Source organism: Pelobates fuscus, chromosome 5 (assembly GCF_036172605.1).
Source record: "Pelobates fuscus isolate aPelFus1 chromosome 5, aPelFus1.pri, whole genome shotgun sequence".
NCBI lineage: Eukaryota > Metazoa > Chordata > Amphibia > Anura > Pelobatidae > Pelobates > Pelobates fuscus.
The window spans coordinates 2,470,244-2,487,516 of NC_086321.1; the positions used below are offsets into that span (position 1 = coordinate 2,470,244).

General features: G+C 46.8%; 1 protein-coding gene across 2 annotated transcripts in view; it reads right to left on the bottom strand.

Moving 5' to 3' along the window:
- GBA2 (glucosylceramidase beta 2) overlaps positions 1–17,273 on the bottom strand; it is a 210,243-nt gene that overhangs the window by 49,077 nt on the left and 143,893 nt on the right. The window contains exons 15-16 of one of the 2 annotated variants that reach the window (XM_063453518.1): positions 7,331–7,473; positions 373–488 (exon numbers count right to left, since the gene is read on the bottom strand). In XM_063453518.1, the coding sequence (XP_063309588.1) occupies positions 373–488; positions 7,331–7,473 (259 nt within the window). Of the gene's footprint in view, positions 1–372; positions 489–7,330; positions 7,474–17,273 lie in introns of those variants that run through there. The other variant, XM_063453519.1, reaches the window with a different exon arrangement.

Consider the following 17,273-nt stretch of genomic DNA (forward strand, 5'->3'; position numbering starts at 1 on the left):
TCTTACTGAAACCCGATCTCAGACACCGCCTCTCCCACTGCCCTCTCATACTGCGCCTCTTACTGAAACCCGATCTCAGACACCGCCTCTCCCACTGCCCTCTCATATTGCTCCTCTTACTGAAACCCGATCTCAGACACCGCCTCTCCCACTGCCCTCTCATACTGCTCCTCTTACTGAAACCCGATCTCAAACACCGCCTCTCCCACTGCCCTCTCATATTGCTCCTCTTACTGACACCCGATCTCAGACACCGCCTCTCCCACTGCCCTCTCATACTGCGCCTCTTACTGAAACCTGGCTCCCATCTCCAGGCACCACAATGAAAGGTTTTAAATGAACAAGCTGGAACTATCTCGAGGCACCCCTTACCTCAGTCTGTGCACGGCCCAGGCAACATGCTCGCAAAAACCAGTGTCCAGCACATTGATCTGACATAATGCTGTTAAAGTATGACTGGTCCCCACAGTCAAAGTTATAATATTTACCTAGAAAAAAACATCATCTAATGTTATCTCACATTATGAATTATGACGGTCTGTCTCACTCACATAATCCACCAGTCAGAGATTTGGCATATTTGGGGTATGAGAGAGAGCATAGTGAGAACTGAGAGAGAACAGGGCAGAAAGAGAGGGTAACACAGGAGACAGAAATAAAATGGAGTGGACAAGAGATAGAGTGTCAGTATATTTCACTGGCAGACATTTTGTGTTAAGATAGAAATTAAAAATGTATACTGTAAGTCACCACTTAGCAGATATGACTCCATTTAGTAACAAAAATGCAAAGACAGACACATTTTATTTCTCTGTAACTCTATTCATTCAGAGATTCCCAAGCAAAGGAATGCAGCTAACTTAAACATTGACTCTCTTGCAAGAAGGGGGGCTGAAACAGCCCAGACACACACACACACACACACACACATATTCATATAGACTAAGTATAATTATGTTTAATCATATATAAATAGTACCTATTTTAAAAATATGGAATATTCATGGATAGAATTCTAATGAAGAAATGTAATTATTATTAAACGAATATTAGCTGAATGTGTAAAAGTCATGTATATATTGTCACATGTTGTCACATTAGTACATAGTTTCACACAAAAATCAGACACAGGATTACAAGAAACAGATGACACTAAAAGTAATTAACTTAAAATGTTTAATTTACAAAGCTATATTTTTTTTAGAGAAGATGAACAATGGTTCATTACGTGTCAAAATATATTTTATGGCCCAAAGAGGAGACTGTAAGTTTGCTGAAAAAGAACCCAAATCCTTTGAAGAATGACATCTTTGCTGGGAGGGTAGCCATAAAGATAGCAAAAAGGCTAACACTTGTCTTTTCCAACTAAACTTTGGAACTTTAAAAAAATCTAAACTTTAGAAACTTTCCTATTTTCACAATTCTCTACTCATACTTGCATACAACATTTATGGAATATATATCCAAAGCATTTCTACAAAGAAAGCTGGTAAATATGCGGCTTTATTTAATTTAATTGAAATTAATTAATTTTTACTCAAAGCAGAAATATATCTGGATAAAAGCTGGTCAGATTTCAATTATTATTAAATCATAATTAACATAAGGAAACATATGGTTTATAAATGCCTTACTGCAGAGGGAATAAATAAACAATATATTTACTGGTAATTTGCCAAGTTTAAGGTATCAAGCTCTTATTCAGAGATATTGACTTATCTGAATGTAGGGAGAGTAATCTAATCAGGAAAGCTAATCTTCTGCAAATGTAAAATCTGCTAGAATTATTCTTTGGTTATTGGATGAGAAAGAATGGTTCATCTGATCTGGTATGAGAAATATTGTACTTGTCAATTGCAATATTAAAGGTGTTTTTCCTGTGAGAATTGTAGCCAGCAGTGAGTGAGTTAACTCAGTGTAATTTAAACTGATAGCAAAAAGTTTTATGGCTATTAGCTGTGCTGTAGTGTGATGCTGGGATGATGAGATATGTTCTGTGTAAAGGAATTTCAAAGCTGTGAAATGTTCTGTGTTAAGAAATGCCTAGCTGATTTCAAAGTGAAGTGTCCTGTTGTAAATCTGTTGAAATTTGCATCTGTGTGGATATGTTGCTATGAACTATCTGTAATTGTGTCAAAACTGTTGCCATATGTATATGTAATGGATCGACGGGCACCCCGATTGGGTACCTCCGTTGAATGATGCTCCTAGCGCTTCCTGAGGACTCCAAGCACTCCAAGTTAAGGGAAAGTCCTATTTGACCGACCATTTTCATGCCAAAAGAGTTCCATAGATTTGAGCTGTGCGGTCGGTCAATTTCACCTAGAAAAATGTCTAAGTCCCATCCGAATGCATGAACGGGGCCGTTTGTGCAAATAGCCCAGTCTAACAGTGCGTTCGAATTGTCGAACGCACTTCGATTCCAGTCGAAGCGTCGAAGTTCCTGAGAAGGTAACGGTGAGCGGTGTTCGTGCAAATGTGTAGCCGATTTTAGTTCCATAGATTCAGTGGCACGCACTGCTGACCGCGTTCGACTAAATTAAAATGGCCACCACCACGTGTTCGGTTTTTGAATGGCGGCCACTTCGACTACTTCGACTGCATCCGAAGTGCCAATTTAAAAGTACAAATCCTTTCTCTGGGAGTTAAAGGGCCAGCAGCAGCACAACAAAAATCCATTATGCCCAAATCTGTTCCTTGAAAGGCAATACATCCCAGGGCCATAGTCGCAGGGCAGGAGGCTGGCAAACAGGCCCCTGCAAAAACGTGTGGCGAGGCTGGTTCCGCCACAGTATACTTATGTTATACCTAAATATTCACTGATTATTGTCACGCATGTTACATATTATTATTGTTAATTATTTGTCACAATAAATTATATTTTATAATTGTGATTAATGTGTGAAATACAAATTCTATAATAAAACATGCTCCAGGGTCTATAAGAGTTAAAATAATGGGTAACTCTTTGCTTTAAATTAATCAAGGGGAACAGTGCCAATATATAAATGTTTGATATAATAAAAATTATTAAATTCATTTTTGATAATTTCTATGAAAATATTATTTTAATATTTATCACCCCATAAATATCCTCACAAGAGATAACGGGACATGAGTTGGATGGAAACATTAGGGATAGCAAGATAACGTAAAAAAAGAAAGACAGGGTAACACTGAGGATAGAGAGATAACGGGGTAGAGAGAGAGGGTGTTGCGAATGTAACCTAGCCACGGGCTCCTGGAGGAGCCTGCTTGCCAGCCTCCTTCCCCAGGACTAAGGGCACTGCAAAAATAACTGCAAAATACATTTTAAAACAATCAGTTAGTTTGGGTTCCCTGTAGTGTCCGGGAACCAAACAGATCAACAAACTAAAGACCACCTGAGAGCTTGTTAAACATTATTGACACCTTGTAACTATTCTACCAGCAGTGTTCTAAGTGTTCGTCTGGGTGGCCACCATTCGTATGCCCGAACACGATGGCTGTGTTAGTATCCCAAAATGGCCGCCGCCATGTGTTCGTACATACGAACGACGACCACCCAACCGACCGCTTAGAACGTTGAGGTGTTTGCGGTTATGGAGGCGTTAGTAAAGGTCAATAGGGTTAACAGTTACCCGGTATAGCTTATCCCCCACTAATCCTCCTTGTTCTGTCGCTGCCTTGGCCCTATACTTATGAAGGGAAGGGTCCTCCCTAGTTTTCCTCCCAAAGTCCTCTGGAGTGTCCCAGGCCAAGGGAGTCATAGCTACAGTCCTAGTTTGGGTGTTAGTGGTTCTTACCTGGGTTTCCCTGACCGGTGAGCTGTGTTCTGCTTGAGAGCAAATTGTTGTTCTGCTTGAGAGCGGGCTGGTTTGGTAGGGACGTAAGCGGAGGTTAAGGGTCCTAGATCATCCCCCAGCAGTACTTCCGCTGGCGAGTTGTCCATAATCCCCACATTAACAATCCCAGATCCAGCTCCCAGTTAAGGTGAATGCGGGCAATGGGGAGGCGAAATACAGCTCGCTCGGCTACCCGGAGAGCTATCGTTTGTCCGGTGCGTTCCTTGTTGCTCACCAGGTGTCGTTGCACTAGGGTCAGAGTAGCTCCCGTGTCTCGTAAACCCGGAACTCTGGGTGAGGAGGGGGCCTCATAGTGGTCTGCTCCATTTGCCTGGTGTCAGTGTATTCATCTGCCAGGCGGGCAGCTTCGGACAAGGTCTTCGGTCACGTACCCATTCCCGCAGTTCAGCGAGCTTAAAAAGTGTTCTAGGAGGAACAGTTGAAGTACCTCTTCTCCTGTCACTGCTTGACACCCGGCTACCCAATGTAAAGCGGTATGGTGTGGGCGGCATGCCCACTCCGTTTTTTTTTTATTCCCGGAATTGTTGTCGGTATGCCTCTGGGGTAATGGCAAAACGAGTGAGTAAATCCTCTTTAACCGCATGGTAGTGTTGTATATCCTCGTCAGGGATAGCCTGGAAGGCTTCGGCGGCATTACCTGTACCCTTGGAGGGTACCTTATGTAGTGCACATTGCCTTTCAAAATCGTCAAGATAACCGTCTATCTCCCCCTCTGTTTCCTGGAACTGTTTAAATGCTGCAAACGGCACCTTTTTCCATTCGACCGGGAGTGCAGCAGATATCACAGCTGGGCTTTTGGGCCATGGTATCGTGGCTAGCCATAGCTGATATTCTCATTTCTCTTGAGCTTCGGCTTCCACTGCGCTGAATACTTGGTCAATCAGGTCCTCCAGTGGGTTCAGCCCATACAATGCCAACCGTAACCGAACGGCCCGCAGTGTTTCGCCTTCTTCCATTTTCAGGACATTTGTTTCGGCCATTGCAGCTGTTTGGTCCAATTCGACTAAATCAGCGATTAGTTCCCGTCGTGGTTGATTACTAGTGGGACGCCCATGGTTTTCCAATAGATCCTTTAGGGTCAGTCTTTTTAGCTTCTCATACTGACTCTCCATTCATGTAGCACTTCCTCTGGGTAAAAAAAGAGCCACCAAATGTAGCGGTTACCTCGGTGAGTAGAGGGGTTTCCACTGCCAGAGACATCCTTTCCCCAAGTGTAAATCGTGTTACAGCATTCCCAGTAGTCATCCAAATAGTAAGAGAAGCAGGTCTAGCTTGTATAGCAGTTCCCTACAAACAAGAGACAAGGTTCTGTGCTGATTGTAATGATTTTTAGGCAAGTCCCCATGCAAGGGATTTCTGGTGACATATTTCAGGGCCTTCTCCACTGGACCTGAGAGGGGGCAGCAACATAAGCACACAGATAATTACATTATCTCTCAGGTCCAGGACATGCATAATAAAAAAACACATTTAGCAGTGAGGTTCCCCTTCAAGTTCTATATCCCTGGAGAGCCTGGATCTGAAAGCCCAACAAATGTCGAAATCATTCAGATCCCACAAATGCAGCTGAAACGCTACCAGGTTATAGTTTAGACCGACCGCACACAAGGCGCCTGCCCCAAAATAGTTCCATAAAATCAGGGTGTGCGGTCGGTCTCTTTCGGAAGTACCAAAATACAAATATACATGTAAATCGTAGTTTGTGCGTATGTTCCTATAGTCCCTGTGGTTTGGGAGGTGTTTCTACCGAATGCTGTTATCTTCGTATGAAGAGTGTCGAAGATAAGTGGGCATGGAAGTCTCAGCGGTGTTTGCGCCATCAAATGTCGATTTTAGCTCCATACACTCGACGACCAAACACCGCTGGCTGTGTTTGTATCCCAAAATGGCTGCCGCCACGTGTTTGTACATACGAACGACGATCACCCAGCCGACTGCTTTGAACGTTGAGGTGTTTGCGGTTATGGAGGTGTTAGTAGAGGTCAATAGGGTTAACAAGCCGGCACACTCTGCATCTGGGTGGTCGATCGTTCGGAAGTTTCTTCGTTAGTCGAACATGGCAATGTTAATATAGGTGTGACGCCCTTCGCCACTTGTGCCTGGAGAGGACTAGTTGCCGAGACTTTGCCAGTTAAAAACACTATTTGGACTTATTGGTGTTTAAAAGACTGTTCTGGCCCTTTAAATGAAACTGGCTGCTTTGTCCCTCCTCAAACCTCCCATCAGCCCGTGCTAAACTTTAACCCCATGGCGATTTTATTCTGTTTGTGGTATCTGAGCGCTGTTCGGATATATTGAGCGCTCAGATCTAAGCGATCTGGGGATAGGATGAATGTGGGGGTTCTGTTCAGTATAATAGGAATTATGTATTTTTACTGTTGTGGTAAAGAGAGATATTTTCTGTACTTGGAGATAATTGGCTTACCACACCCAGTTAAGCCAATTATCTCCAGGATAGAGGAGAAGGTAGACTGACTGCACAGCCTAACTCTGTGGAACTGGTTTGGGCAGGAAAGCCATGCTTGCAGTCGGTCACACAGCCATCTAACTTTTGAACCACTGGACCAATTTGTATGATTTTTACATATGTTTGTATACTGCATATGCTGGTTCTGAAAATTTAATGTGTTATGCGAATGTGATGTATACTTTTAAAGTTATGAATATTGTGTAAAACTGTATTTCCCTGCCTGTGATAATTACATTAGCCCATTGTGTTCAGTTATTATATAACAGGCAGAGGGGAGGATTTTGCTGTAATGACTGGGAGTGTCTGACTGTATTGTATTGTATTTGATTGGCTGTTCCACAAAACCATGGGGGTGGTTACCTTGTGTAAAAACCTGCATAAAAGAAAGTACTTTGGTGTGCATTAAACAGAACTACTTGACCCTTTCTTGAAGCCTTGGCTCATGCTTGGGGGATGGGATAACTACACTTTGGGGATTGCTATACTCACACAATACTCCCCAGGGTAAGCTCTTGTTCCTGCTACGCTCTCTGGGAGAAAAGAGGCCTGCCCACTGGAAGCTGGATCCTGGCCTTGGATCCAGGGTGGGCGAGACCCCAGCGCAGCTGCATTGCTGGAAGTTGGTTCTGCAGTGCTGATGGTGTCGGTTGGAGTGCTTGGAGTCCTCGGCAAGCGCTAGGAGCATCGATTGGCGGAGGTACAGACAGGCGAAGGGCTATAAAAACTTTAAAATCCAGGGACAGAGGATCTGTCACAACGTGGCAGGGAGAGAAGGTAATATGAAGGATAGAGAGATAACAGGGCAGGCAGAATGAAGTTACCTGTGAGGACAGAGCGACAGCGGGGTAGAGAGAGAGGGTGAGAGAGAGGGTAACAGTGAGGATAGAGAGTTAACGAAGCAGGGAGAGTGAGGACATACGAAGATAATGGAACAGAAGAAAGAGGAAAGAGTGTATAAAAAGTCAACACTATAGATGAACATACATGTATTTATATATTACAATGATATACACACCATTCCACAACTTCTTCTCAAATGCTTCTTTCCCCTTGTTCAAGATTGCAGAAAATTTGTTGTATACTGGGGAATCGCTGAGAATTCCTGCCATCTGACACATCATACACACAGCGGCCAGCCAGAGACCTCCACAGTATGCACTGGAAGAGAAACAAGAGATACAATACTCACTGACACAGAGACAACAGCAAATCAAACAAACTGTAAGAAGGTGGTACTGAGGAAACAATTATACCTGTACATTGTTAGCACTGTATAATAAAACAACTAAACTTGGCTTTGTGGTGTCGAGGATCTCAGCGGCAGGACAGAGAGGATAACACTGCGGCTACAGATATAGCTCTGCCAGGACAGAGAGGATAACACTGCGGCTACAGATATAGCTCTGCCAGGACAGAGAGGATAACACTGCGGCTACAGATACGGCTCTGCCAGGACAGAAAGGATAACACTGCGGCTACAGATACGGCTCTGCCAGGACAGAGAGGATAACACTGCGGCTAGAGATATAGCTCTGCCAGGACAGAGAGGATAACACTGCGGCTAGAGATATAGCTCTGCCAGGACAGAGAGGATAACACTGCGGCTACAGATACGGCTCTGCCAGGACAGAGAGGATAACACTGCGGCTACAGATACAGCTCTGCCAGGACAGAGAGGATAACACTGCGGCTACAGATACGGCTCTGCCAGGACAGAAAGGATAACACTGCGGCTACAGATACGGCTCTGCCAGGACAGAGAGGATAACACTGCGGCTACAGATACGGCTCTGCCAGGACAGAGAGGATAACACTGCGGCTACAGATACAGCTCTGCCAGGACAGAGAGGATAACACTGCGGCTACAGATACAGCTCTGCCGGGACAGAGAGGATAACACTGCGGCTACAGATACGGCTCTGCCAGGACAGAGAGGATAACACTGCGGCTACAGATACGGCTCTGCCAGGACAGAAAGGATAACACTGCGGCTACAGATATAGCTCTGCCAGGACAGAGAGGATAACACTGCGGCTACAGATATAGCTCTGCCAGGACAGAGAGGATAACACTGCGGCTACAGATACGGCTCTGCCAGGACAGAAAGGATAACACTGCGGCTACAGATATAGCTCTGCCAGGACAGAGAGGATAACACTGCGGCTACAGATACAGCTCTGCCAGGACAGAGAGGATAACACTGCGGCTACAGATATAGCTCTGCCGGGACAGAGAGGATAACACTGCGGCTACAGATATAGCTCTGCCAGGAAAGAGAGGATAACACTGCGGCTACAGATATAGCTCTGCCAGGACAGAGAGGATAACACTGCGGCTACAGATACGGCTCTGCCGGGACAGAGAGGATAACACTGCGGCTACAGATACAGCTCTGCCAGGACAGAGAGGATAACACTGCGGCTACAGATACGGCTCTGCCAGGACAGAGAGGATAACACTGCGGCTACAGATACGGCTCTGCCAGGACAGAGAGGATAACACTGCGGCTACAGATACGGCTCTGCCAGGACAGAAAGGATAACACTGCGGCTACAGATATAGCTCTGCCAGGACAGAGAGGATAACACTGCGGCTACAGATATAGCTCTGCCAGGACAGAGAGGATAACACTGCGGCTACAGATACAGCTCTGCCAGGACAGAGAGGATAACACTGCGGCTACAGATACGGCTCTGCCAGGACAGAGAGGATAACACTGCGGCTACAGATACGGCTCTGCCAGGACAGAAAGGATAACACTGCGGCTACAGATATAGCTCTGCCAGGACAGAGAGGATAACACTGCGGCTACAGATATAGCTCTGCCAGGACAGAGAGGATAACACTGCGGCTACAGATACAGCTCTGCCAGGACAGAGAGGATAACACTGCGGCTACAGATACAGCTCTGCCGGGACAGAGAGGATAACACTGCGGCTACAGATACAGCTCTGCCAGGACAGAGAGGATAACACTGCGGCTACAGATACAGCTCTGCCGGGACAGAGAGGATAACACTGGGGCAACAGATACGGCTCTGCCAGGACAGAAAGGATAACACTGCGGCTACAGATATAGCTCTGCCGGGACAGAGAGGATAACACTGCGGCTACAGATACAGCTCTGCCAGGACAGAGAGGATAACACTGCGGCTACAGATACAGCTCTGCTAGGACAGAAAGGATAACACTGCGGCTACAGATATAGCTCTGCCGGGACAGAGAGGATAACACTGCGGCTACAGATACGGCTCTGCCAGGACAGAGAGGATAACACTGCGGCTACAGATACGGCTCTGCCAGGACAGAAAGGATAACACTGCGGCTACAGATATAGCTCTGCCAGGACAGAGAGGATAACACTGCGGCTACAGATATAGCTCTGCCAGGACAGAGAGGATAACACTGCGGCTACAGATACGGCTCTGCCAGGACAGAAAGGATAACACTGCGGCTACAGATATAGCTCTGCCAGGACAGAGAGGATAACACTGCGGCTACAGATACGGCTCTGCCAGGACAGAGAGGATAACACTGCGGCTACAGATACGGCTCTGCCAGGACAGAAAAGATAACACTGCGGCTACAGATACAGCTCTGCCAGGACAGAGAGGATAACACTGCGGCTACAGATACAGCTCTGCCGGGACAGAGAGGATAACACTGCGGCTACAGATACGGCTCTGCCAGGACAGAGAGGATAACACTGCGGCTACAGATACGGCTCTGCCAGGACAGAAAGGATAACACTGCGGCTACAGATATAGCTCTGCCAGGACAGAGAGGATAACACTGCGGCTACAGATATAGCTCTGCCAGGACAGAGAGGATAACACTGCGGCTACAGATACGGCTCTGCCAGGACAGAAAGGATAACACTGCGGCTACAGATATAGCTCTGCCAGGACAGAGAGGATAACACTGCGGCTACAGATACAGCTCTGCCAGGACAGAGAGGATAACACTGCGGCTACAGATATAGCTCTGCCGGGACAGAGAGGATAACACTGCGGCTACAGATATAGCTCTGCCAGGAAAGAGAGGATAACACTGCGGCTACAGATATAGCTCTGCCAGGACAGAGAGGATAACACTGCGGCTACAGATACGGCTCTGCCGGGACAGAGAGGATAACACTGCGGCTACAGATACAGCTCTGCCAGGACAGAGAGGATAACACTGCGGCTACAGATACGGCTCTGCCAGGACAGAGAGGATAACACTGCGGCTACAGATACGGCTCTGCCAGGACAGAGAGGATAACACTGCGGCTACAGATACGGCTCTGCCAGGACAGAAAGGATAACACTGCGGCTACAGATATAGCTCTGCCAGGACAGAGAGGATAACACTGCGGCTACAGATATAGCTCTGCCAGGACAGAGAGGATAACACTGCGGCTACAGATACAGCTCTGCCAGGACAGAGAGGATAACACTGCGGCTACAGATACGGCTCTGCCAGGACAGAGAGGATAACACTGCGGCTACAGATACGGCTCTGCCAGAACAGAAAGGATAACACTGCGGCTACAGATATAGCTCTGCCAGGACAGAGAGGATAACACTGCGGCTACAGATATAGCTCTGCCAGGACAGAGAGGATAACACTGCGGCTACAGATACAGCTCTGCCAGGACAGAGAGGATAACACTGCGGCTACAGATACAGCTCTGCCGGGACAGAGAGGATAACACTGCGGCTACAGATACAGCTCTGCCAGGACAGAGAGGATAACACTGCGGCTACAGATACAGCTCTGCCGGGACAGAGAGGATAACACTGGGGCAACAGATACGGCTCTGCCAGGACAGAAAGGATAACACTGCGGCTACAGATATAGCTCTGCCGGGACAGAGAGGATAACACTGCGGCTACAGATACAGCTCTGCCAGGACAGAGAGGATAACACTGCGGCTACAGATACAGCTCTGCTAGGACAGAGAGGATAACACTGCGGCTACAGATACAGCTCTGCCAGGACAGAGAGGATAACACTGCGGCTACAGATACGGCTCTGCCAGGACAGAGAGGATAACACTGCGGCTACAGATACGGCTCTGCCAGGACAGAGAGGATAACACTGCGGCTACAGATACGGCTCTGCCAGGACAGAGAGGATAACACTGCGGCTACAGATATAGCTCTGCCGGGACAGAGAGGATAACACTGCGGCTACAGATACGGCTCTGCCAGGACAGAGAGGATAACACTGCGGCTACAGATACAGCTCTGCCAGGAAAGAGAGGATAACACTGCGGCTACAGATACAGCTCTGCTCTGCTCAGTGAGTTTACATGTTAGAGGGAGTGGGGTATAGTGACACAGTAACAGAGGGATTGAGGCCCTGCTCAGTGAGTTTAAATGTTAGAGGGAGTGGGGTATAGTGACACAGTAACAGAGGGATTGAGGGCCCTGCTCAGTGAGTTTACATGTTAGAGGGTGTGGGGTATAGTGACAGTAACAGAGGGATTGAGGCCCTGCTCAGTGAGTTTACATGTTAGAGGGTGTAGGGTATAGTGACAGTAACAGAGGGATTGAGGCCCTGCTCAGTGAGTTTACATGTTAGAGGGAGTGGGGTATAGTGACACAGTAACAGAGGGATTGAGGGCCCTGCTCAGTGAGTTTACATGTTAGAGGGAGTGGGGTATAGTGACAGTAACAGAGGGATTGAGGGCCTGCTCAGTGAGTTTACATGTTAGAGGGAGTGGGGTATAGTGACAGTAACAGAGGGATTGAGGGCCCTGCTCAGTGAGTTTACATGTTAGAGGGTGTGGGGTATAGTGACAGTAACAGAGGGATTGAGGCCCTGCTCAGTGAGTTTACATGTTAGAGGGAGTGGGGTATAGTGACACAGTAACAGAGGGATTGAGGGCCTGCTCAGTGAGTTTACATGTTAGAGGGAGTGGGGTATAGTGACACAGTAACAGAGGGATTGAGGGCCCTGCTCAGTGAGTTTACATGTTAGAGGGTGTGGGGTATAGTGACAGTAACAGAGGGATTGAGGGCCTGCTCAGTGAGGTTACATGCTAGAGGGAGTGGGGTATAGTGACACAGTAACAGAGGGATTGAGGGCCCTGCTCAGTGAGTTTACATGTTAGAGGGAGTGGGGTATAGTGACACAGTAACAGAGGGATTGAGGGCCCTGCTCAGTGAGTTTACATGTTAGAGGGAGTGGGGTATAGTGACAGTAACAGAGGGATTGAGGGCCTGCTCAGTGAGTTTACATGTTAGAGGGAGTGGGGTATAGTGACAGTAACAGAGGGATTGAGGGCCCTGCTCAGTGAGTTTACATGTTAGAGGGAGTGGGGTATAGTGACAGTAACAGAGGGATTGAGGGCCTGCTCAGTGAGTTTACATGTTAGAGGGAGTGGGGTATAGTGACAGTAACAGAGGGATTGAGGCCCTGCTCAGTGAGTTTACATGTTAGAGGGAGTGGGGTATAGTGACAGTAACAGAGGGATTGAGGGCCTGCTCAGTGAGTTTACATGTTAGAGGGTGTGGGGTATAGTGACACAGTAACAGAGGGATTGAGGGCCCTGCTCAGTGAGTTTACATGTTAGAGGGAGTGGGGTATAGTGACAGTAACAGAGGGATTGAGGGCCCTGCTCAGTGAGTTTCCATGTTAGAGGGAGTGAGGTATAGTGACACAGTAACAGAGGGACTGAGGCCCTGCTCCGTGAGTTTACATGTTAGAGGGAGTGGGGTATAATGACACAGTAACAGAGGGATTGAGGGCCCTGCTCAGTGAGTTTACATGTTAGAGGGAGTGGGGTATAGTGACACAGTAACAGAGGGATTGGGGGCCCTGCTCAATGAGCTTACAAGTTGGAGGGAGTGGGGTATAGTGACACAGTAACAGAGGGATTGAGGGCCCTGCTCAGTGAGCTTACATGTTAGAGGGAGTGGGGTATAGAGACACAGTAACAGAGGGATTGAGGGCCCTGCTCAGTGAGTTTACATGTTAGAGGGAGTGGGGTATAGTGACAGTAACAGAGGGATTGAGGCCCTGCTCAGTGAGTTTACATGTTAGAGGGAGTGGGGTATAGTGACAGTAACAGAGGGAGTGAGGGCCCTGCTCAGTGAGCTTACATGTTAGAGGGAGTGGGGTATAGTGACAGTAACAGAGGGATTGAGGCCCTGCTCAGTGAGTTTACATGTTAGCGGGAGTGGGGTATAGTGACACAGTAACAGAGGGATTGAGGGCCCTGCTCAGTGAGCTTACATGTTAGAGGGAGTGGGGTATAGTGACACAGTAACAGAGGGATTGAGGGCCTGCTCAGTGAGTTTAAATGTTAGAGGGAGTGGGGTATAGTGACACAGTAACAGAGGGATTGAGGGCCCTGCTCAGTGAGCTTACATGTTAGAGGGGGTGGGGTATAGTGACACAGTAACAGAGGGATTGAGGCCCTGCTCAGTGAGGTTACATGTTAGAGGGAGTGGGGTATAGTGACACAGTAACAGAGGGATTGAGGGCCTGCTCAGTGAGCTTACATGTTAGAGGGAGTGGGGTATAGTGACAGTAACAGAGGGATTGAGGGCCCTGCTCAGTGAGCTTACATGTTAGAGGGAGTGGGGTATAGTGACACAGTAACAGAGGGATTGAGGGCCCTGCTCAGTGAGTTTACATGTTAGAGGGAGTGGGGTATAGTGACACAGTAACAGAGGGATTGAGGGCCCTGCTCAGTGAGCTTACATGTTAGAGGGAGTGGGGTAAAATGACACAAAAGGTAAGGGTAGTATTAGACTAGTGATAGTTGCAGAAGAGGAATCAGTCAGGAGCTTTTAAGAGTTTAATTGATAGAAAAAACAAAGCAAAAAAGTAGAAGCTAAAGACAAAATAGAAGTGGCAAGAATAGAAATAAAAAGGAGAAATAGTGACACAGTAACAGAGGGGTTGAGGGCCCTGCTCAGTGAGTTTACATGTTAGAGGGATTGGGGTATAGTGACACAGTAACAGAGGGATTGAGGGCCCTGCTCAGTGAGTTTACATGTTAGAGGGAGTGGGGTATAGTGACACAGTAATAGAGGGATTGAGGCCCTGCTCAGTGAGTTTACATGTTAGAGGGAGTGGGGTATAGTGACAGTAACAGAGGGATTGAGGGCCCTGCTCAGTGAGTTTACATGCTAGAGGGAGTGGGGTATAATGACACAGTAACAGAGGGATTGAGGGCCTGCTCAGTGAGTTTACATGTTAGAGGGAGTGGGGTATAGTGACACAGTAACAGAGGGATTGAGGGCCCTGCTCAGTGAGTTTACATGTTAGAGGGAGTGGGGTATAGTGACAGTAACAGAGGGATTGAGGGCCCTGCTCAGTGAGTTTACATGTTAGAGGGAGTGGGGTATAGTGACAGTAACAGAGGGATTGAGGGCCCTGCTCAGTGAGTTTACATGTTAGAGGGAGTGGGGTATAGTGACAGTAACAGAGGGATTGAGGGCCCTGCACAGTGAGTTTACATGTTAGAGGGAGTGGGGTATAGTGACACAGTAACAGAGGGATTGAGGGCCTGCTCAGTGAGCTTACATGTTAGAGGGAGTGGGGTATAGTGACACAGTAACAGAGGGATTGAGGGCCCTGCTCAGTGAGTTTACATGTTAGAGGGAGTGGGGTATAGTGACAGTAACAGAGGGATTGAGGGCCCTGCTCAGTGAGTTTACATGTTAGAGGGAGTGGGGTATAGTGACAGTAACAGAGGGATTGAGGGCCTGCTCAGTGAGTTTACATGTTAGAGGGAGTGGGGTATAGTGACACAGTAACAGAGGGATTGAGGCCCTGCTCAGTGAGCTTACATGTTAGAGGGAGTGGGATATAGTGACACAGTAACAGAGGGATTGAGGCCCTGCTCGGTGAGTTTACATGTTAGAGGGAGTGGGGTATAGTGACACAGTAACAGAGGGATTGAGGGCCCTGCTCAGTGAGTTTACATGTTAGAGGGAGTGGGGTATAGTGACACAGTAACAGAGGGATTGAGGGCCCTGCTCAGTGAGTTTACATGTTAGAGGGAGTGGGATATAGTGACACAGTAACAGAGGGATTGAGGGCCCTGCTCAGTGAGGTTACATGTTAGAGGGAGTGGGGTATAGTGACACAGTAACAGAGGGATTGAGGGCCCTGCTCAGTGAGCTTACATGTTAGAGGGAGTGGGGTATAGTGACACAGTAACAGAGGGATTGAGGGTCCTGCTCAGTGAGCTTACATGTTAGAGGGAGTGGGGTAAAATGACACAAAAGGTAAGGGTAGTATTAGACTAGTGATAGTTGCAGAAGAGGAATCAGTCAGGAGCTATTAAGAGTTTAATTGATAGAAAAAACAAAGCAAAAAAGTAGAAGCTAAAGACAAAATAGAAGTGGCAAGAATAGAAATAAAAAGGAGAAATAAGGAAGATTTACTGAAATCCCGACAAAAAGAAAAGAATAAACAACTGGAAGGCATCCCATTCACATGCAACTACAGTAATAATAATAAGAAAGTAAGTACCGTATATACTCGAGTATAAGCCGACCCGAATATAAGCCGAGGCCCCTAATTTTACCCCAAAAAACTGGGAAAACTTATTGACTCGAGTATAAGACTAAGGTGGAAAATGCAGCAGCTACTGGTAAATTTCTAAATAAAATTAGATCCTAAAAAAGTTATATTAACTGAATATTTATTTACAGTGTGTGTATATAATGAATGCAGTGTGTGTGTGTGTATGAATGCAGTGTGTATATGAATGCTGTGTGTGTATGCAGTGTGTGTATGAATGCAGTGTGTATATAATGAATGGAGTGCAGTGCGTGTATATGAGTGCAGTGTGTGTATAATGAATGCAGTGCAGTGTGTGTATGAGTGCAGTGTGTATGCAGTGTGTATATAATGAATGCAGTGCAGTGTGTGTATGAGTGCAGTGTGTGAGTGCAGTGTGTATATAATGAATGCAGTGCAGTGTGTGTATATGAGTGCAGTGTGTGTGTATGAGTGCAGTGTGTGTGTATGAGTGCAGTGTGTATGCAGTGTGTGTATATGAGTGCAGTGTGTATATAATGAATGCAGTGCAGTGTGTATGAGTGCAGTGTGTATGCAGTGTGTATGCAGTGTGTGTGTATGAATGCAGTGTGTGTATATGAGTGCAGTGTGTGAGTGCAGTGTGTATATAATGAATTGAGTGCAGTGTGTGTATGAGTGCAGTGTGTGTATGAGTGCAGTGTGAATGCAGTGTGTGTATGTGTGTATGTATGTATGCAGTGTGTATGAATGCAGTGCAGTGTGTGTGAGTGCAGTGTGTGTGTGTGTGTGTGTGTGTGAGTGCAGAGCATTGGTGGGGGTGGGCATTTTATTAATTATTATTGTAATATATATATTTTTTTTAATGTTATTATTTTTTTATTATTATTATTATTTTTTTTTTCGTCCCCCCTCCCTGCTTGTTAGCTGGCCAGGGAGGGGGGCTCTCACTCCCTGGTGGTCCAGTGGATGGGCTGTAGGAGGGGGGCTGTCAGGAAGCTGTAACTTACCTTCACCGCAGCTCCTGTCAGCTCCCTTCTCTCTCCTCCGTCCGTGCAGCTCCCAGGTCAGCTTCCTCTGCAACTCTCGCGGCCGCGCGGAGCGTTGCCCCGGTAACCCCTGGCAACGCTCTGACCCCGCGGCTCTCGCGAGATTTGCAGAGGGAGCTGACCTGGGAGCTGCACGGACGGAGGAGAGAGAAGGGAGCTGACAGGAGCTGCGGTGAAGGTAAGTTACAGCTTCCTGACAGCCCCCGGTCCTTGTCTGTATTATGGCAATGAAAATTGCCATAATACAGACAACTGACTCGAGTATAAGACGAGTGAGTGTTTTTCAGCACAAAAAATGTGCTGAAAAACTCGTCTTATACTCGAGTATATACGGTAATATAGTGAAGAAATACTGGCATATTTTATTGAAAGATCCAGCTTTAAAAGACGTTTTAACAGAGAAACCAAAGATTAAACATCGAGG